The following is a 22,028-nucleotide window of genomic DNA, read 5'->3' as shown; positions in this document are numbered from 1 at the left end:
CAGCTTCTGTGTCGCACCTCCAAGAGGCACAGCACAGAACTCTCAGCCAGGGGAAGGGGTGGGCTAAGGTGGCTTTAAGCCACCCTGGCATCTTCCTGATTCGGGCCTATTCCAGTGGCTGGAGAGGCCCTGGGCATAATTTACATAAGCCTGGGGGAGGGGAGCAGGGTCCGTCTAAATTATGGCTGTCTCTCCAGTTCGCTCTATGTTCAGCTCCATTTCTGCAGTGCTATGTGCTACAGCCCCTCACCTGACATGCTCTTCCTCCTTCCAGTGCACCTTCTACCTCAGCGCTTGTGAGGGTGTCTATGGAGCACAGTCTATAGCTGTCTCTCAGTTCCAGTGACAGAGGATTTTTTCCCAGCCAGATTAGGGGTTTACTCCACTGTGGCCATTTTAGCTGGCATCTCACCTTATGTGTTTGGATTTTAGAGGATGGCAGCTAACATGGTTTTCATGTTTCTACATTTCTTCATTCCCCTTCTGTTAAACATTTCATGATTACAACTGATCATGAACTTCTATTCGACTAAAATGACTTTTTGAATTCTAACTATCTGATTTTGTTCCTTTTTTTCTTGGGATGGCCATCAAGTATTTTTGCCTGGCAAAAAAAGCATTTTTACCTGGCATTTTGAATGGCAAAAAGTCTGACTACTGTAATTCTCAGCCCTTTTCCCTCTGTAGCAGTGTTTAATTTAGTTCTCCTCCTCCATGTTCTGTTTGCAATGATGACAGGAAATACAGGTCCTTGTGCATCTCTCAGAAAAGTCTGTTACGCTGATTACTTCTTATTCAGCTAAATGTGGTAGAATGCATAATGGAAGCTATTAAAGGTGCACAACAAAACCTTAGTGACCTCACATTCATTTGCTTTAAGTAGATACTCAGCACTAGTGTTAAGCATGTAGTGAATTACCATCATGCAGCTTAATAACACTATGCAGGAAGGATTTCCTCCTGAGTAGCAATCCTTCATTTTGGCGAAGTGCTTGCTTTAAAACAATCTGTAAATCATTATTTTTAAAGCCAATGATTTGAGATATTTTTAAATAATCTAACACTTATATTTTTGTGACGTTTAAAGTTGAGAATTAAAACCGGCTTTCTTTTAACAGTTTTTACAAGTTTTGACAGTTACAAAACTAACCAAAAACAGTATATAACACTGGCTCTTTTAATGTAGCAAACAAGGTTAGGTTCCTGTTTCATAGTGCAGAAATATGGCACTATTGATCATAATTGGTGTTTTGCACTCCATGTGAAATCCTGTGAGGTGCCTTTGGTTCATAATATTTATCTCTAATAATATCTTTCATCTACAGATTTCAAAGCACTTGCACAGGTAGGCATTATCCTGGTTTTGCTAGTGGTAGGCATTATCCAGGTTTTGCCAGTGAGGAAACTAAGGCAAAGAGGGACATGGGGAACCAAGGGTAGAGTTAGGAATAGAACCTACATCTCCTGACTCAGCCCTATATTATTCTGCCTGCAGGACCGTACTTTTAACTCATTTTTGGAAGGATGTGTTTACACTGGGTATTAAAAAACAAAACCAGTCATTGTTAGCACTGGTGTTCTATGGCCAAATTGCCCACAGTTCAAGTTGATTCTTAAATTGCAGACTCTGTGCTTAGGGAAAAGGAGGAAAAACTCATTTTGTTTCTTGTAGTTTTGATTGTAGATGCTTGGGGGAGACAACTTTTTATGTGTTTTATGGAGGCCTGTGAGGTTGTTGGGGTCTCTCTTTTAAACCGTGGTTGACATTGAGCTAATGTAAAATCCAGTTGGTAACAAACTGGTAACTTGACAACACCAGAAAGCTAGTTTAATACAAATGCTTTTTCTAAAACACCTCTTTCCTCATCTATCTGGAAATCAGAGCAATGCTATAGTGCTGGCCTTCCACATAATGGGCTGGATTTTCTTCCCCGGTGCTCTCATCCATCCCACCTGTTCCCTGCTGCCCAATACAGGACATAAATAAAAAGGAGCATGGCTGGGACATATCGATCCTACACCAATCTCTGGCTTCTGTTTCAGTGCTGGGGACATTCATAACAGAGTAAGTTGTTTTTAAATGTTGCACTTACATTGTTCTGACAGTGCTAGGGATTGACCCTGCAACGGTTGTCTAGAATTGGGAGAGATATAAATCACCTTTGCACCTCCCACCCAAATCTACAGCATGTGCACTTTGGTCTAATGATGTGCAGACAATGGATGTTTTAGATTTAAAATCGCTTTGGATAATTCAATGTTACTTTACTGTTTAAAAAAAAAAGAAAAGAAAAAAAACAACCCTGCCACCTCCTTCCACCTGAGAAGAAGCAAAAAACAAGCACTCTGGATCAGAAAACTGGACAAACATCCTTTTCTGTGTCTTAAGCATTTGAAATATAGTAAAAGCTGGATAGCTGAAATCAAACCAGTTTCAAGTTGTCTTAAAAGTACTTCAGTGAATAGTGCTCAGTATGCACAAAAGTGCATTTTGGTAGTTTCCTGTCAGTGGAAAGCTAAATATTTGAGTAGAATTTAAAAAAAAAAAAAAAAAAACCCACCTGGTTCCATTTGTAATAAAAAAATTGGTTCACTTTTTATTCCAGTTATATGTTGACAGGTTTCAGAGTAGCATTCGATGAAGTGAGTTGTAGCTCACAAAAGCTTATGCTCAAATAAATTGGTTAGTCTTTAAGGTGCCACAAGTACTCCTTTTCTTTTTACCATCGTGAGCAGCAGATTTACTAAGTGAGTAGTTCAAAATCAGTTGGAGTCCCATTCTGTAGATCAGCTTGAAAGCTGAGCACATATGAACACAATAGTATCAATAAGTAGATAAAAGGCAATTATTTTCATTTGGAGTATTGAAAAGGTACTTCTTAATGCCTCAGAGACTGAGATCAGTTTTTATTCAGCCATGAAGACAGAGTAAAAACTGGTCCAGATCCATCTCCTCTTCTGAGGAAAATGCATGAGAGGCTATGAGTGCATGCACACACAACCAGTGAGAGAGATGTACATGGTCTTTCCCCTCCACACACAGGTTCATGAGGAATGATCGAGCCCTGGATTAGGATTTGCCTTAAGAGCAGATGTGCTGCTGCTATTGTAATGTTTACAAGCTGAATGCTCTACTAGGCACAGTACAAAGTAGCTTGAAAACATAGCCAAACCTGGATTGTTTTCACTTTATTGTGTTATTTCTCAAGGATTTTGTTTTGACATGTGACATCATCTTATTTTTAACACTAGAGGGAGCAGCGAGTTCTTCTATTGATTTGGTAAATGCCAGTGTCGCATTTGAATTCTGCAAGCTTCTGTTTTGCTTTGTATATTAAAAATGTTAAAATTATAACCTTGTTTTATAATATTTGGAGTGGTTCTGAATTTGACCAACCATTACAACCAATGCATCCGATGAAGTGAGCTGCAGCTCACGAAAGCTTATGCTCAAATAAATTTGTTAGTCTGTAAGGTGCCACAAGTCCTCCTTTTCTCATTACATCTAGGCATTTGCAATACAAAGTTAGGCAATACTGGCACTAATTGTCTGGCAGGAACTATGTGTAACGGTTGTATGAGTAAATGCCAAATATTTGAACATATGACATAAGCTACTGAAAATACCACTGCACTCGGCAATGATTGCAGTGTTCTCTTCCAAACAGCTTAGGGGCATCCAACAGCTTATTTTTAAGGAAAGGTAAATGTAAAGGTTAGAATTTTAGTGACTAGCTTTCATTCCTCAGGGTATAATAACGTTTAGATTCTTAGAACAGCTGCTAAATCATTGGCTTCATACCCCTAGCTGAATTGTGTTTAGAGCTTTCATTTAGACGGCTGAATTAGATCCATTTTCTTTCCTTTTGTGAAATTATTTTGTCTTGATTTGTTGACATCATACTGTGTGTGATTGGATCATGTGCATGTTACTGCCAGTATCCATTATTCAGTGCTTAATTGTAGCTCTCTTGATTTGAGTATTTTGTCAAGGTCTACAGTATTACTGTGTGCATAGAAATGGCATTTTGAAATAGTAATTTTTGCAGTGATTTGAGAAAGGGAGGGTAGTGAATTCATGAATGGCCTGTTCAGAGGCATATACTCCTTTAGATATGAATGTGCAACAGTCTGTGATGTAAATGGGAGTTCCATGCATTAGATCAAGACCAATATATTTATGGCCCACTGGGAGCATGTTATAAAATTTTACTCACCCACACAGTCAGAATAATGCATTTTTGGAAAGCAACTGAGTAAAATATAATTGGCTTTTTCCTTATCCTAGATCATTTTTCATAAGAGATGAGTGTGAAGGTTTTGTACCTTGACTAGTAAACTTTCATGGTGATTTTGTCATTTAAAAAAAAAAAAAATCATGTAAGCTCAACCTTTCCACAAGTGGCTACAACTTAGATCAATACAATGGAAATGAAGATATTAAAAAGTCTTTCTCCACATTTTCATAGGCTACATAGTAGATTTAAACTTGGTGTGAGATTTGAAGTATGCTGTATCTTTTTTTTAAACCTCTAGTTTTTTTAGCACAAGACCAATGTGAAACAGCACTTCTCACCCTTCCACTGATGTCTGTACTCTTCTTTAGAAAACTACAGAACTCCCACAATGTTGTGGAGGAACCAGCCCTTTTTCTGAGCAGACAACTCTGTGTATCTTTCTCCCTTTCCACCTTCTATATATTCCCTGTGGTAGTTATAGCCATGTGATAAATAGCAAAGCCGTGTGATAAAAAACAGTTGTTGTGTATACCTTTGACTGCCTCACCTGCACTCTCACCACTAACCATTTCCTTTGGGCCTTATTCTAACACTCATATTTCTAGGCTGCTCTAAAAAGCAGCCATGTAAAAAAAAAAAAAACATTCCAGATAAATGTTTCCTCCTAACTTCCAAATGTGGTATTCCTTTCTCCATGCCAAAATTAAATTCTCCAGAGGACCAGGAATGAGCAGTGTTCAGTTTGAACCAATGGCAGGTTTAAGGTAGCTCATGAAGAAACCGGGGCTTTATTTCATTACAAATGAGGACCTTCTCCACTGCCATCCCTTATCAGTGATCAGAGCTTTAGGATTTGGTACTTGGAGGTCTTGAGATACTGGACTTGAGAGACATGATACTTTTGGGTATGAAAAACTTACTTTACATCATTTTTAGAACTTTCTAAAATGTATTACTTACCATTTTCCTCCCTCTCAGTGCTCTGTGCATTTGGACTCATCGTCCCAAGAGAACCCAGCTTTACCAGCAAAGGGATATGAAATATTGTATCCATTTTAAAAAATCTCTATAACAGTTTCTCTGAAACAGGGAGGCGATACATTATATAAAAATTATTGGCCCTCCTTTCAAAATTACCTGCATAATTCACTCATGGCTTTAGCATTCCTGAGTAATGAGGCCACATTATTCTATCATGTATATCCTGATCTTAACGGGCTTTTGTGTGCTATCCCAATACAACAATAAATAATAATATAATGCATCTATTTCTCAGTAACTTGTGACATTCCAGTTGCCATTTGATCTGTTATAAAATTGGTAATATCCCTGGCCAATGGATAAAGCTCCTATTCCTAAGTTTTGAAATTCTCTAAGGTACTGGACCTTAAACCTGACACTGGTGTAGAACTAAATATTCCGATGAAGAGACTCGGACATAAATTTGAAAGCGAAGACGGAAATATTTTTCTGGGAGGCTGATTTAAAAGAATGAAATACCCATCCCCCCAGCTCTTTGAGGCTATTAGTAATGTTAGGACAATCTCCCTCAGGATTTAGATTAGGGGTGAGAAAGCAGGTGAGCTGGTTAAAGGTGCATGATGAATGCAATTTATTACATAGATATCACCTCCAGTTATGGGGTGGTGTGCATGCTCTGTATGCATACATGGATATATGTAAAAGGTGTGTGGCTTTAATTAGCCAGCCTCAAGGAGACTGGTATGTTTTGAACGTGAGAAAGCGACGTTCGTGTCCATTCTGTCCTCCTAACATTTTGGGAGAGAGTCAGAAAGAATTTTTATCTTAAACAGGCCTGTTTATTAATACTGGTCACTGGAGACAATCCAAGATCGCTCACATCCTGATGAATTCCACTCTGAAAATAATGTGCAGTGCCCTTTGTGCCATGTGGAATATTAGCTACTAATGTGAGATTTTCCGGTGAGATCTTTATTTAAGCAAAAGAGATGAGGTGCAAATGAAATGCAAAATCAGCATTTCCCGGCACTTCATAGATATTAAGGTCATAATGGTCAGAAGGGACCATTATGATCATCTAGTCTGACCTCCTGCACAATGCAGGCCACAGAATCTCACCCACCCACTCCTGTGAAAAACCTCTCACCTATGTGTGAGCTACTGAAGTCCTCAAATCGTGGTTTAAAGACTTCAAGCATGACAAGTGAGAATGAGGATATGGAGGTAGATATTACCATATCTGAGGTAGAAGTGAAACTCGAACAGCTTAATGGGACTAAATCGGGGGGGCCCAGATAATCTTCATCCAAGAATATTAAAGGAATTGGCACACGAAATTACCAGCCCATTAGCAAGAATTTTTAATGAATCTGTAAACTCAGGGGTTGTACTGTATGATTGGAGAATTGCTAACATAGTTCCTATTTTTAAGAAAGTGAAAAAAAGTGATCTGGGTAACTACAAACCTATTAGTTTGACATCTGTAGCATGCAAGGTCTTGGAAAAAATTTTGAAGGAGAAAGTAGTTAAGGACATTGAGGTTAATGGTAAATGGGACAAAATACAACATGGTTTTACAAAAGGTAGATCATGCCAAACCAACCTGATCGCCTTCTTTGAGAAAGTAACAGATTTTTTTAGACAAAGGAAATGCAGTGGATCTAATTTACCTAGATTTCAGTAAGGTGTTTGATACCATGCCACATGGGGAATTATTAGTTAAATTGGAAAAGATGGGGATCAATATGAAAATTGAAAGGTGGATAAGGAAATGGTTAACAGGGAGACTACAGCGGGTCCTACTGAAAGGTGAACTGTCAAGCTGGAGGGAGGTTACCAGTGGAGTTCCTCAGGGATCAGTTTTGGGACCAGTCTTATTTAATCTTTTTATTACTGACCTTGGCACAAAAAGTGGGAGTGTGCTAATAAAGTTTGGGAGGTATTTCCAATTTAGAGAGAGACCGGGATATCATACAGGAAGATTTGGATGACCTTGTAAACTGGAGTAATAGTAATAGGATGAAATTTAATAGTGAGAAGTGTAAGATTATGCATTTCGGGATTAATAAGAAGAATTTTAGTTACAAGCTGGGGACGCATCAATTAGAAGTAACAGAGGAGGAGAAGGACCTTGGAGTATTGGTTGATCATAGGATGACGATGAGCTGCCAATGTGATATGGCCGTGAAAAAAGCTAATGCGGTCTTGGGATGCATCAGGCGAGGTATTTTCAGTAGAGATAAGGAGGTTTTAGTACTGTTATACAAGGTACTGGTGAGACCTCACCTGGAATACTGTGTGCAGTTCTGGTCTCCCATGTTTAAAAAGGATGAATTCAAACTGGAACAGGTACAGAGAAGGGCTACTAGGATGATCCGAGGAATGGAAAACCTGTCTTCTGAAAGGAGACTCCAGGAGCTTGGCTTGTTTAACCTAACTAAAAGAAGGTTGAGGAGAGATGATTACTCTCTATAAATATATCAGAGGGATAAATACCAGAGAGGGAGAGGAATTATTTAAGCTCAGTACCAATGTGGACACAAGAACAAATGGATATAAACTGATCATTGGGAAGTTTAGACTTGAAATTAGACAAAGGTTTCTAGCCATCAGAGGAGTGAAGTTTTGGAATAGCCTTCCAAGGGAAGCAGTGGGGGCAAAAGACCTATCTGGCTTTACGATTAAACTTGATAAGTTTATGGAGGAGATGGTATGATGGGATAACATGATTTTGGCAATTAATTGACCTTTAAATATGCATGGTAAATAGGCCCAATGGCCTGTGATGGGATGTTACATGGGGTGGGATCTGAGTTACCCAGGAAAGAATTCTCTGTGGTATCTGGCTGGTGAATCTTGCCCATATGCTCAGGGTTTAGCTGATCACCATATTTGGGGTCAGGAAGGAATTTTCCTCCAGGGCAGATTGGAAGAGGCCCTGGAGGTTTTACGCCTTCCTCTGTAGCATGGGGCACGGGTCACTTGCTGGAGGATTCTCTGCTCCTTGAAGTGTTTAAACCACTTGTCTCTTTCATAACTCTAGCTGTCCTTTACTGTTCGCCATATTAATTAAAACTGGCATACTCAGAACAGATTCTTCCCTATGGTCTCTAGCATGCCCCTTAGACAGAGTCACACCAGCCATCTTGTCAGATGGAGGGAGTGTGCCTGCTGTTCCATGTTTTCATGGGGAGTGGCATGCTACCTTTTGCATAGCAGGCCTGCTTTGAAGACTGGTGCAAGGGGAATGATGTATGCATCGAGAAGGAACGGTCCCTGCCATCTCTGGAGTCCCTGCACTCCAGATAGGCCCTTACTTGAGGGGCACAAGGGGAAGCTGGTGCATTAGCTCCCACATATACACAGCTCCTGTGCACCTGCATAAGGTATAAGGATTGTCAGAATATGGCCCTAAATTACAATGTCCCTGTGGGATTAGGCTGCTGTGAGTGAGACCTGGATTGGCACAGTATATTAAATGCTGTACGTATCTGTCCTGGGGTGCACCACTCCCCACTGGTCTGGTTCCTCCTCCTGGTCGCTCTGGGTATTAGTTCTTGAGACAGACGCCCCCATCCGCAATTTGCATGCTGTCAGTCCAATTCTGGTCTGCAGCTCCTCTCGCTCCAGAACCCTCGCTCCAGGACAGGGGTGGGCAAACTTTTTGGCCTGAGGGCCACACTGGGGTTCCAAAACTGTATGGAGGTCTGGGTAGGAAAGCTGTGCCTCCCCAAACCGCCTGGCCCCCTCCCACTTCCTGCCCCCTGACTGCCCCCCTCAAACTCCCCAAACATCCAACTCCCCCTGCTCCTTGTCCCCTGACCGCCCCCCCGAGACCCCACCCCCTATCCGACCCCCCCCCAGCTCCCTGTCTGACCCGCCCCCATCCACACCCCTGCGCCCTGACTACCCCGCCCCCGGCACTCCCACACCTATCCAACCTCCCCCCTCCCCTGTTCGCTGACTGCTCCCTCCCGGGACCTTCTGCCCCTTATCCAACCCCCCAACCCCCTTACCATGTTGCTCAGAGCAGCATGTCTGGCAGCCGCACCGCCCGGCAGGAGGCTGCGGGGGAAGGGGGAACAGCGGGGGGAGGGGGGCACTAGGCTCCCCAGCCGGGAGCTCAGGGGCTGGGTTGGACGATCCCATGGTCCGGATGTGGCCCGCAAGCCATAGTTTGCCCACCTCTGCTCCAGAGCCCTTCATGACTTAGCCCTCTGGAGTACAGTTCATCAGCAGTCCTAGGTAGTCTTCCCATTCACTGCCTTAGTTATTCCATGCCCTCAGGGAACCCAGGCCCACCCTATTCTCCATGTTCCAGTCCAGGGACCCTCAGCTCAGCAGTTCAGGGTTTCCTCCCTCTGCCGTCACTGCTCCTTCCCTGGACTGCTTCCTACCACCCTGGTTCCCCTTCTCTCTCTGGGAATACCAGCTCCAAACCTCCTCTCTCTTCCCAGTGAGAGACTGCCCTTTCCCAGCTGCCCCCATCAGTTTCCAGCTACTTGGCTTTATAGGCTTGGCCTGTTCCTGCACAAGGTGGGCCTGCTCACAATCACTTCATTCCCTGTTCCCTGGCTCCTCCGGGTGTCTGGAGTTAATTGGCCTGCCTGGCTACCTTAACCTCTTCCAAACCTGTGTGGGGTGGACATCCTATCACAGTATCCTTTCTTGCATCAAGCTGCATTTAACAGGAAACCCTCTCAACTGTGCAGCATTTTTTAGCTACCACTCTGTCACATCACCTCTGTGAGGCCAGGGACAAAGCCAAATGACTTCGAAAAGACAGTTCTTTCATAGGCTGTGAGCAGACCTGGGAATGAAGACCATCATAAACCTCATCTCCTTCCATTCCAAGTGCAAGACATATTTTTTAACCTTGCCTTTGCTGATGTGAATACACAGCAGTGGGTACATTTAAAAGCAAGAACAAAAAAGCCTTAAAAACGAATTTCTACCAAAATAAAACATTGCACGGTGCACACAATTCTTCCTCGAAGAGAGGGAAAGAGAATGATTGATACATGACAGATGTTAGCATGTCACTTAATGCATGATTGTGAGGCAATCAGCTTCTGTGGTTATGACATCAGTATAAGAACCTTTATAGAACAGAACCAGTTCTCACAAAATGCCAGCCAATCATCGTGAACCTACATTACCTCGCTCTGTGAATCTTCCCAGAGATGCCGCTGAGCACAACTTCAGGCAAAAGGTAAATGGCACCGTGGAAACTGAAAACTGCTCTACCAGTGCTGAACTGGGCCTACAGACGTCTGTAGCTCATGGTTTCAGAGTAACAGCCGTGTTAGTCTGTATTCGCAAAAAGAAAAGGAGTACTTGTGGCACTAAGTACTTGAGTACTTAGAGACTAACCAATTTATTTGAGCATAAGCTTTCGTGAGCTACAGCTCACTTCATCGGATGCATACTGTGGAAAGTACAGAAGATCTTTTTACACACACAAACCATGAAAAAAATGGGTGTTTACCACTACAAAAGGTTTTCTCTCCTCCCACCCCACTCTCCAGCTGGTAATAGCTTATCTAAAGTGATCACTCTCCTTACAATGTGTATGATAATCAAGTTGGGCCATTTCCAGCACAAATCCAGGGTTTAACAAGAACATCGGGGGGGGGGGGAGGAAAAAACAAGGGGAAATAGGTTACCTTGCATAATAACTTAGCCACTCCCAGTCTCTATTCAAGCCTAAGTTAATTGTATCCAATTTGCAAATGAATTCCAATTCAACAGTCTCTCACTGGAGTCTGGTTTTGAAGTTTTTCTGTTGTAATATCGCAACTTTCATGTCTGTAATCGCGTGACCAGAGAGATTGAAGTGTTCTCCGACTGGTTTATGAATGTTATAATTCTTGACATCTGATTTGTGTCCATTTATTCTTTTACGTAGAGACTGTCCAGTTTGACCAATGTACGTGGCAGAGGGGCATTGCTGGCACATGGTGGCATATATCACATTGGTGGATGTGCAGGTGAACGAGCCTCTGATAGTGTGGCTGATGTGATTAGGCCCTGTGATGGTATCCCCTGAATAGATATGTGGGCACAGTTGGCAACGGGCTTTGTTGCAAGGATAGGTTCCTGGGTTAGTGGTTCTGTTGTGTGGTATGTGGTTGTTGGTGAGTATTTGCTTCAGGCTGGGGGGGCTGTCTGTAGGCAAGGACTGGCCTGTCTCCCAAGATTTGTGAGAGTGTTGGGTCATCCTTCAGGATAGGTTGTAGATCCTTAATAATGCATTGGAGGGGTTTTAGTTGGGGGCTGAAGGTGACGGCTAGTGGCATTCTGTTATTTTCTTTGTTAGGCCTGTCCTGTAGTAGGTGACTTCTGGGAACTCTTCTGGCTCTATCAATCTGTTTCTTCACTTCCGCAGGTGGGTATTGTAGTTGTAAGAATGCTTGATAGAGATCTTGTAGGTGTTTGTCTCTGTCTGAGGGGTTGGAGCAAATGCGGTTGTATCGCAGAGCTTGGCTGTAGACAATGGATCGTGTGGTGTGGTCAGGGTGAAAGCTGGAGGCATGTAGGTAGGAAAAGTGGTCAGTAGGTTTCCGGTATAGGGTGGTGTTTATGTGACCATCATTTATTAGCACTGTAGTGTCCAGGAAGAGGATCTCTTGTGTGGACTGGACCAGGATGAGGTTGATGGTGGGATAGAAATTGTTGAAATCATGGTGGAATTCCGCAAGGGCTTCTTTTCCATGGGTCCAGATGATGAAGATGTCATCAATATAGCGCAAGTAGAGTAGAGGCGTTAGGGGACGAGAGCTGAGGAAGTGTTGTTCTAAGTTAGCCATAAAAATGTTGGCATACTGTGGGGCTATGCGGGTACCCATAGCAGTGCCGCTGATTTGAAGGTATACATTGTCCCCAAATGTAAAATAGTTATGGGGAAGGACAAAGTCACAAAGTTCAGCCACCAGGTTAGCTGTGACATTATCGGGGATAGTGTTCTTTGTGTGGAATGTTGGTGTAGAGGGCTTCTACACAGGTGGCCAAGTTCTGTGAGGTGTGGGAAACGTTTCCAGAGCTCTGCCATGTGTCAGAACTGGTGGCCCCAGCTCTTGGCTGTTCTGCCTGCTCGAAGCATGAATGCAGGCAGGCAGAATGTAAAGAGAAGCAGCTGATCTTTTGAGACGAGTCCTCCTCCTACCACATACTTTGATATCAGATAGATTAGTCCTAAGGGTTATGAAGAAGTCTTAATATTGGCATGTGTGTTAGCGTAGGTTGATGAAGACAAGATAGTGCTATGTATAGTACAGTCTCCAATTTCTGAAACACATTATTATCTGACATAGGGTTATCTCCTTTAACATCTGTTAAATGCATTGAATAAATTTGTACAAAGGAAAATTTTAGCTAATAGGGAAATTTCAGTGTCCCGCATGACATTTGAATAACTATGGCTGTATTGTATATTCCTTCCTCATTGTATAGTATTAAGTAGAAGTATTTCTTTTATGTAACCTGCATATACTGTTATAAGTAATTTTTTTTCTTTAAGTTGGATTCAGATGCACTTTAAGACATATTAACTGTAGCCTCTAATTAGCTAAAACAACATTTGGTATTGTCGGGCTGAGTATTATTATAATGTGTCCAGATAAAACCAGGTCTTTATATGAACATCCGTGGCTAGTGTTCCCTCCCCTACACCGTCAAGCACCACTGATCCACAGGAATTAAGACATTGTTGATGCCTGAAAGTGATTTGCAAAAATGAAAGGTATTTGGTGGAGAAATGGCAAAGAGAAAAGGATTTTACAAAAGACTTGCAGATTGTACAAAAGGTGGAAATAGAAGGGAACACATCTTTTCATGAAAAGTAAAAGGGTTTACTGTAGGTATATCAGGATCTTGCATGTGGCATTTGGGACTTGGGAATCTAATATGTAGGAACCAGGTGTAGTCTGATGCACGCGTTGGGTAACCCCTCTGACTTCAGTTGGGTTGCACGCTGGACATATCAAGATTGAATGTGGCTTTTGAGATTTATAATGATGGTTGGTGTTTTTAAAAAAAAAATTGGGAGGGGGAGGTAAGGGGACCAACAAAGAACATACCCTCAGGATACTGATTTGAAATTTTGTAGGAGATCAAGGGAAGAGAAAGATATTGCTATAATCAGAATATAACAAGCAGATCATGTCTGAGAAGAAAAACACATTTTAAAATTCATTTTACCCCCCAAAAATGAAACTGCCACACTGCAGAATTTTTCTGTGGAAATTGAATATGGTATTCTGGGTACAACAGGATCTTTCATGTTGTTAAAGAGAAGCTTCAAAGCTTTCTCTTCTGCTCCTGGATCAGAGCTTTCTTTATGCCTTGAGGAAAAGGTGAAAAGATTTGAGATGTCTTGCAGACTAAAATCTTTTTGAAAAGCAACTTCAATGTTATATTTGTATCAATTATTTGGCAACAAAAGTAGACCGTAATACCTCCTTTTAATGAAGATTCCTTCATAGGTATCACATATATACACATATATAAAATATAAAACACTGCTCCCAAAAAGGGTGCTTTCATTTCTCAGTGTTTGTTTTATATAAAAACATAGCTTTGCTTCCCTTGAATGCAGCTCCTTTAACTGGCACTTTAGAGGTATGCAAGTCATTTCTGCTCACCCCCTTTCCTCAGGCTGACCCTGCTGGCATACACAAGAAGCCAAGTCTGAGATTTAAAAAACAAACAAACCAACCCCAAAACTCTTTTTTAATTATCTTCTGGCTCACAGTAGAGAAACTGAGCTGAAGTAACTAAAAGTCCATGTATTAAAAGTAACGTTGTTGGTGTCCTTTCTTTTTTCCTACACTCAGTATTGAATTTTGAGAGATGGCCTTTCATGAGAGAATGGTGGTCCTGTAAATGAATGAGATTGTTTTTTCAAATTGCATTTTTCAGCCAACTATAGCTAAAATGTATGTCTGACTGCAATGAAAACAAACAAACAAGGAAAAAAAAAACATGACCACAGAAGATAATTTGGGGATAGGGGTGTGAATTTGAATTTTTTTTTCCCAAACATCAATTTCAAAACAAAAAATATCAGAGAGCTCTAGTTTTGTCCTTTATGAAGACAGAGCACACTGTTAAGGTGATTAATATTAAAGCTGACCTAGTCTAATAATAGCTCCGTCTGGAAGGTGAAACTAGCTATCTGTTTCAAGGTTGGTTAATTGTTTTGGCCTACCAACCTTGATATTAAACTTTGCCATTTATCTGAGCAGAGGTTTGAAAAGAGCCTAAAGAGTCTTCTTGAAAGTGCTAGAATTATTAGCTGAAGACAGGCAGGCTGTCAGGTATAGTATTTCCACTGCCATGCATAGGCTATATTTGTGAGGTCATCTGAACCTCTTACACACACTTTTTTTTAAACAAAGCCCTCGCAGCCTGTGGTTATATAGTGGATTAGTCGTAACAGCTGTGGGGTAACAAAGGATTAAAACTATCCTAGCATATGACAACATCAGCAATGAAATGCACGTGGTGTGAGGTCTTTCATTGTCAGAGAACTCCAAAGACTTATAGGATTATATGCATATAGTGAATATATTTCTATAACGTTTGTTTTTCATTCTTTGTTCATGAATAGCCATCAATTTTCATAGTTTTGTTTTCCTATGGCCTGAAGTTAGTTTACTGTAGAGAGTTCATCTTCAGGAAGACAGTTGCACAAGAATTACATCATCTATGAAAACCTTTCCTTGATGTCTTTCGTTGACAAGGTTTTAGGATGGCAGATAAATTCTAACTACGCTTTGCAGGCTGAACAGAAAAATATTGAGACAAATTCAATCCACTGTAGTCATTTACACCAGGGATTAATTTGGCTCATTTTATCTTCCTCTGGGGATTAGTGGGAAGAGAATTGGTTTAAAAAAAAAAAAGTGATGTATTTTGAAGTTCAGTGGTATTTTTAAATGCTCAGTTCAACTGTTTAGTATCTGTTCAGGAATGCAAATGTAAAGCAAATGTTGAGATATGATCAACCAAAAGAATAGGAGAGTGCAGTTGCTTCAACAGTTGAGTCATGGTTACTTACATAATTTAAATCAGACTTGGTGAAAATGTTCTAATTAAATACGTATGCACAATAATGACTGTTCACCTTTTATCGTCCTACTTTGACCTCAGGTTAAGAGGTCTCATATTAAATGAGTTTGCTGAACTTGGTTCTGCCCATCCTTTGTGATTGTGACCAAGAACACAACAGAATTTATGAAGACCTCATCATCTCTTTCGTAATGTTGTGTGTCTCTTTCGAGTAAAGATCACATACTCTCTACGTTCAAATCCTCTCCCTCCATGCCAGGATTTGCAGCTCTTGTTATTACTATTATTTGAAATGCAATAGTGCATAAAGACCCAAATCGAAATTGTTTATTGTAGCATTCCCCCTCTTTTAGAGCAAATTTATTTTTTCCAGTGTTACTCATTCCTTCTTAACTGGGCTCATTCCTTCCACATAGGCTGGGAAGGAGGAGGAGAAGTGGCTAAAAAAATATTGTTTCATTGTATCATAGGACATCTTGAAATGTATTTATTCTTATGAATTATATTTAATGAATGGTCTTAATATGCTGTACAGTTAAGCCTTTCTTATATGTTTTCCATACATTCCAATACATGTATAATATGTACCACACCGTATGCAACAAACATTTTTTGGGACACGTAAATTTACCTTTTTTTAAGCAGCAAATCCCTCTTTGAGGTGGAATAAATGGGACACAGTCTGTTCATGGCCAGCTGGGTGAATTTTCCTGGCTAAAAAAAAATCCCTCTAAGTGGGCTTTTGTGTGTGTGGTTTTACTTTTTTTTTCTCCCATGATTTGGCCTCAGAGACTCCTTACCTAACTAATCAAGGATTCCTTTCCCTAACCAACTTTTCATGTTTTTTCCATTTCTTGCTGTTTTACTTTTATTAAAAGCTTTTGATGCCTCCTGGGAATATTTGGAAGACATTCAGTTTAGAAACCACTCTGGTTATGGATTATAATTTTTATGGGTGTTTTTTTTAAGCTGTTTTGCTCAAAGGTGGATCTCTTTCCTTAGAAATTAATCTGCTCCTGCTGTTTATCCCCACTCACCGCAGGATATAATCTCCAAAGAATTTAATTGTGATGTCACAAATAGGTTTGTGAATTTAGATGATGTATAAGCAGCAGGAACAGATGAATACTTAATCAATGATCCTGTTCCCCAGCAAATCCCTTCTAGTATAATAAAACAAAACCAATCAACCAACCAAAGAAAACCAACCAACCAAAAACACCACAGAACAATACAAAAAGGGTGGAGGGGAGAAAAAAATGGAGGAGAAATACAAAGAATGAGAGAGATGCAGAATTTTTATTGTTTCTAAATAATGTCCCACCAAGGTATCTGTGTCCCTTTAAGGTTTTCACCGGCCAGTGTGACAAAGCTGATTGTAGTTGACCATAGGAAGCCCTGTCTCTGAGGAAAGAGATTAGTGGACTTCTTGGGCCATATGTATCTCTGATGTAACTCCATCGACTTGTAAATTGACATCCAGGGTTGTGTTTGGCCCTCTAACCATAGTAGTTCAAATCCAGTTATTTTATAAATAGTGGTATAATTTATGCCTCTGGTGTAAACTGGTGGGAAGATTGGTGCAAGCAATAAAGTAGTTTAACTTGTACAACTTTGATATCTAGTGCTGTGTAAACTTAAATGCACTATAGCTCATTTGTCAAGTAGTCAGAAGAGAAAATAGTAAGCAGAAAAAGGAACTAAAAGGAGGACCTTAGGTTAAACACTGCCATCCTTATTTTATGGTCATGGCTTTTCCTTTTAAACTTTCTTCTGCCCCCTGTTGGTGTGTAAATTTCAGTTATGTGAAAAAAGCATAACATGCAACCAGAGGAGCAAAAGCAGGTGTAGCCCTGCCCCTTTTCTAACCCCTGGTATAAAAGACATCTCTATTTGTCAAATTCATGGTGGTCTCAAGACACACTTCCATAGGAGTTCCACCTGGATTCTCCAGGCTGAATTTAGCTCATTTTGTATATGCTTTATGGGGAATATATGTGACCATGTATCTTAGCAGAAGTTGGATAGGGGGTGGGGTCCTAGGAATGGGGGGACAGGGAGCAGAGGGGGTTGGATGGGGTGCGGTCCCGGGGGGCAGTTAGGGACGGGGGTCCCGGGAGGGGGTGATCAGGGGACAAGGGGGGGGTTGGATGGGTTGTGGGTCCTGAGGGGCCTGCCAGGGGCCGGGGGTGTGGATGGGGTCGGGGCAGTCAGGGGACAGGGAGCAGGGGGGGATGGTTGGATAGGGGGTGGGGCTCCGGGAGGTCAGGGGACAAGGAGCAGGGGGGGTTGGATGGGTCGGGGGTTCTAAGGGGGGCGGGACGTGGGAAGGGTCAGATAGGGGACGGGAGCCAGGCTGTTTGGGGAGGCACAGCCTTCCCTACCCGGCCCTCCATACCATTTCGCAACCCCGATATGGCCCTCGGGCCAAAAAGTTTGCCCACCCCTGGCCTAGTGGAACTCCAGTTCTGGCCCTAATCTGGATTAATTTCAGATAGGCTGTTGTGGGAAATCCCAGGGTTACTATAGATTCATTATGGTGAAACATCTAACTTTGGCCAAGTGGAGCCTATAGTTTTCTGTTTCACATGCCCAAAGTAAGTTGAAGGTTGGTCTTTATTGCTAGAGTGTTATGAAATATAAATCTTCAAGATTCATGGTTTTCTCTCCATCTCCCCACCCCCCAAAGTAATCTGACTTTATGTATTACAGGCAGAAGCAACAAATTAACAGTTTACATCAGAAGATACGGGAGAATGAATTACGGGCTCAACATGCCAGGCTGAGCCATCTTGTGAATTGTGAAGAATCTTACGTGACTAATTTACAGGTAAAATGGTTATCTTTGTTTAGGTATTTCAATATATATTAACTGAACGCATCAGAAATACCTGAGGGCATGTTCACAGTTCACTGCAGGCCAAAAACTAAAATTGTTTAAATTGTTTGTCTGTAATAATGCCTAATACTCATACTTTGCATCCATTTCAGAATGTTCTGTTAAATGTCCTTTTCTCCAGTAATTGCAGAAGTGTTTAAATTAAGTATTTTTATAGTAAGTAAATTTTGTGCTTAACATTAATTTTACTATTGTGTGTGTGTTTGAAATCTGAAAAAAAAAAAGTGTGTTGTGAAGACTGAGGTTAGAGCCATCATAGTATTCAGCCAGCAGAGGGATCTCTAAGACAGGGTGCAGGGTAATGTTAGAGATGAAGTTAAATGAGGAAGAGATATAAAAAAGAAGAGGTTGAACAAAAGTAACATTACAATGTTCGCTATAGTGTCAGAAGTTCAGCACCTTAAAATAAATGGAAAAGATGTAGAAGCCTGGGCTGTGATGGTCAAGCAAGGGACCAATGGAGTAACTTTGCATGGCAGAACAAGACAACAAATTTGGCAGGGACACTTAAATAGGACCTGGGATAGTAGCCAAAGATGCATCTAGAGGGAAGGTGGTGGTTGGGGCGGGGAATGACAATGGCAAGCGTAGACAAAATATTCTCCTATCCTGTATCACCTTAACCTTTTTGTTGTTACAATCAATGGACCAGATCCTCAGTTCATGTACTTAAGCATAACTCCAGTTATGTCATTGGAGCTATAGTGATGTACCCCAGCTGAAGACCTGGCCCAGTGTATGTATAAGCCCATAGAAAGAGGAATCTGAATGCCTGATCATTGGCTTTTTGGGGCAGAGAATTTAGCATGCCTGTAAGCTAACAAATGTATTGACTGAAATGGAAACACCATGCATTGTTAATTATTTAGGGAAAGATTTTCAGGTGCCTCAGGGATTTAGGTGCTTAATCCCAGCTGTAGGCACTTTTGCAAAATCTCCTTATTTTGTAAAATTATTTTAAAATTGTAAACATGCTTTTCTATACTGAAATAGTTACCTACTAGAGATTGGATGGATGTGAGTTTGAAGAAAAAAGTATTGACTTTTTTTTCTACATGAAAGGGGCAGTGACCCCAAAACCTGCAAGGATGTTCTGGGTTGGTTTTATTTATTTTTTTAGCAAAAGGGTGTTGCACACAATTGTATATATAATCATGTAAATAATAAACTTTATGTAAAATGTTAATGAAGGCTTTTCATAATTAATAGCATTTTTAAAATCAAGCCTCAGAGGATTTCTGCTTTAATTGGTTTATTCAGCATCTATTCCTGGGAGTTATTTTTCTTAACTGTATTCCTCATACATAGTTTAATCTTTGAAAAGATTTTAAAAATTATTCTGAATATTTTGTCCGTTTTGTTAAAGGGACGTTGTTAGCTCAAAAATCATGTCTTTTAACAAAATCAAATTGCCTCATAAATTCCAGTGTAGATTATGGAAAGGGAAAGATTTTTTTTTAAAAAAAACGCAATTTACTTTTCATCACTCATGCTACCTGGCTCCATTTTGTGCTTCTCTCACCATGGACAGTGAAAACAGAAATGTAATTTTCACTCCTGTGAAATGAGGAAGCAGCTTGGTGCAGTAGATAGAGCAGCAGATATGAAACATAGGTTCTGTTCTTGGCTCTGCCACTTCTGTGATCTTGGGCAAGTCACTCCACCTTTCTGTACCTCAGTTTCTCCATCTGAAATATAGGGATAATCATGCTTACCCTCTTTCAAAAAGCTTCTAAAGATGTAAGCACCATTGCAATATTTTGGTTTGTTCATAGTCATTTGTAGTCTGGCTTGCTTTTTGGGTTATAGTGCAGTGTTTGGGGTTGGAAACACTACAGATGTCTTGCCTTCTGTAAAAGAAAAACATAAATTTGGAGCCAAATTTGACATGACCTTGTCCCTTTAAACATGTTATGGAGATCATCATAATTTTTCATTTTAAGGTCTGATTGCCAAATTCAGATATTCTCCTGCTCCACAAAGTATAACTTCCAGAAATTCATGGTGTATTAGCTTATTTTTTGACAGGTTTCAGAGTAGCAGCCATGTTAGTCTGTATTCGCAAAAAGAAAAGGAGTACTTGTGGCACCTTAGAGACTAACCAATTTATTTGAGCATAAGCTTTCGTGAGCTACAGCTCACTTCATCGGATGCATCACTTGCATCCAGTGAAGTGAGCTGTAGGTCACGAAAGCTTATGCTCAAATAAATTGGTTAGCTTATTTTTTGATGCTTATAAATAGCTCAGACATCCGATATTGACTGAAAATTAAGTCCCACTCTATCTGCGTACAAAAAAACGTGGTGTTGTATAAGAGTATGCCTTCCCTATGAGCTTAAGTTGCGATTCCCCTGTTTGTGCTATTTACAGCCGTGCTAGCTTGCTGAGAGCTGGCATGAGTATGTGTACGTGAGCAGGGGAGTCACTGGGCTTGTAGTGTAGATGTAGCCTAATGAACACCAGTGCAGTTATTTTTCGTAGCTTGTGCTGTGTCACCTCTCCTCAGTAAACATGTTGTAGCATGTGTGCATTTTCTTTGTAAGCCAGGCACTGTATTTTTAAATCTACCAAGTGAGAGGGTTTTCTCGAAGAGCTAATGTCAGCTGTACTTTAACTATACTTTTTTTTCTTGTTTTTAAAGCATCCACAATATGAGATCACATCATTGCAAGCTCCGTTTTCAGAAAGATCGGTATCCCACTGTGAGGAGCTTGAGCAAAAGCTTGCATCAGTTGAGAATAAGGAAATGCAACTCAATGAGTTTCTCAAGCAAATTTCAAACAAATCCAGTGAAGAGAAAAAGAAGATGGAAGAGAAAGTAAGTGGCTTTCATGTTTAGATTTCACCTTTTGTGCCCTGGTGTATCAGAACTTTTTAAGTAGAAAGCAACTAATGTGTAGGCTCTAATTTATCCTGTGGTGTCTATAGCCAGTCCACAATATGGCATTTAAACATGCCGGGCCTGATTCACCACTTGTTCCAGTGTTACATGGTATTATGCAATTACTTGATTTCAGTGGCGCTGCACTGCGTGAAACTGGAGTATCACAGTGTGACTCATGCCCAGTAGAAGTGTACCAAACTTCAATCCTGTCAATAGAGTGGCAGCATGATTTCCCTGTCCAGGGTGAAAAGGGCTTTTGGTTTTTCATTTTAAAAAAACCCTCTTGGACAGGGGCAGTCTTGCTATTTGTATGTGTGTTCAGTGCCTACTGCAGTGAAGCCCTAGGTGTGACTGTAATACAGGTAACAAATAATAATAGCCAAACAGATGCTATATACTGCCACAGGTACCATAGCCTGTAGCAGTTTTTTAACATGGCTGCCACATGGATTGGAACTTGTTAATATGGATGTAACTCTGGAAACCTTTTTTTAAAAATGCCTGTGTTGCTAGTCCTCCCTGTCAAGGTTCCTTCCCCTACTCTGAACTCTAGGGTACAGATGTGGGAACCCGCATGAAAGACCCCCTAAGCTTATTTCTACCAGCTTAGGTTAAAACTTCCCCAAGGCACAAAGTCTTTGCCCTTGCATTAGGTAAAACGCTGCCACCACCAAGTGATTTAACAAACAATCAGGCAAAGGACCACTTGGAGTTCCTCTTTCCCCAAAATATCCCCCAAGCCCTTACACCCCCTTTCCTGGGGAGGCTTAAGAATAAACAAGATGAGCACAAATCAGCCTTAGATTTTTAAGACCCAAAAAACCCAGTCAGATTCTTAAAAAACAGAACTTTATTAGAAGAACAAAAAAGATAAGAGAACAACACTGTAAGATCAGAATGGAAGATAATCTTACAGGCAGTCAGATTCAAAACATAGAGAATCCCTCTAGGCAA

The 22,028-nt window shown here is 40.9% G+C and overlaps 1 protein-coding gene across 5 annotated transcripts in view; it reads left to right on the top strand.

The window, feature by feature from the left end:
- CEP85L (centrosomal protein 85 like) overlaps window positions 1–22,028 on the top strand; it is a 315,053-nt gene that overhangs the window by 194,296 nt on the left and 98,729 nt on the right. For all 5 annotated transcript variants that reach the window (XM_043542848.1, XM_043542845.1, XM_027819166.3 and 2 more), the window contains 2 exons: window positions 18,003–18,120; window positions 20,832–21,008. In XM_043542848.1, coding sequence (XP_043398783.1) covers window positions 18,003–18,120; window positions 20,832–21,008 — 295 coding nt within the window. The remainder of the gene's footprint in view (window positions 1–18,002; window positions 18,121–20,831; window positions 21,009–22,028) is intronic.

Source organism: Chelonia mydas, chromosome 3 (assembly GCF_015237465.2).
Source record: "Chelonia mydas isolate rCheMyd1 chromosome 3, rCheMyd1.pri.v2, whole genome shotgun sequence".
Lineage (NCBI taxonomy): Eukaryota > Metazoa > Chordata > Testudines > Cheloniidae > Chelonia > Chelonia mydas.
The sequence above is the reverse complement of the archived record's forward strand: the minus strand, read 5'-3'. Positions and strand labels throughout refer to the sequence as shown.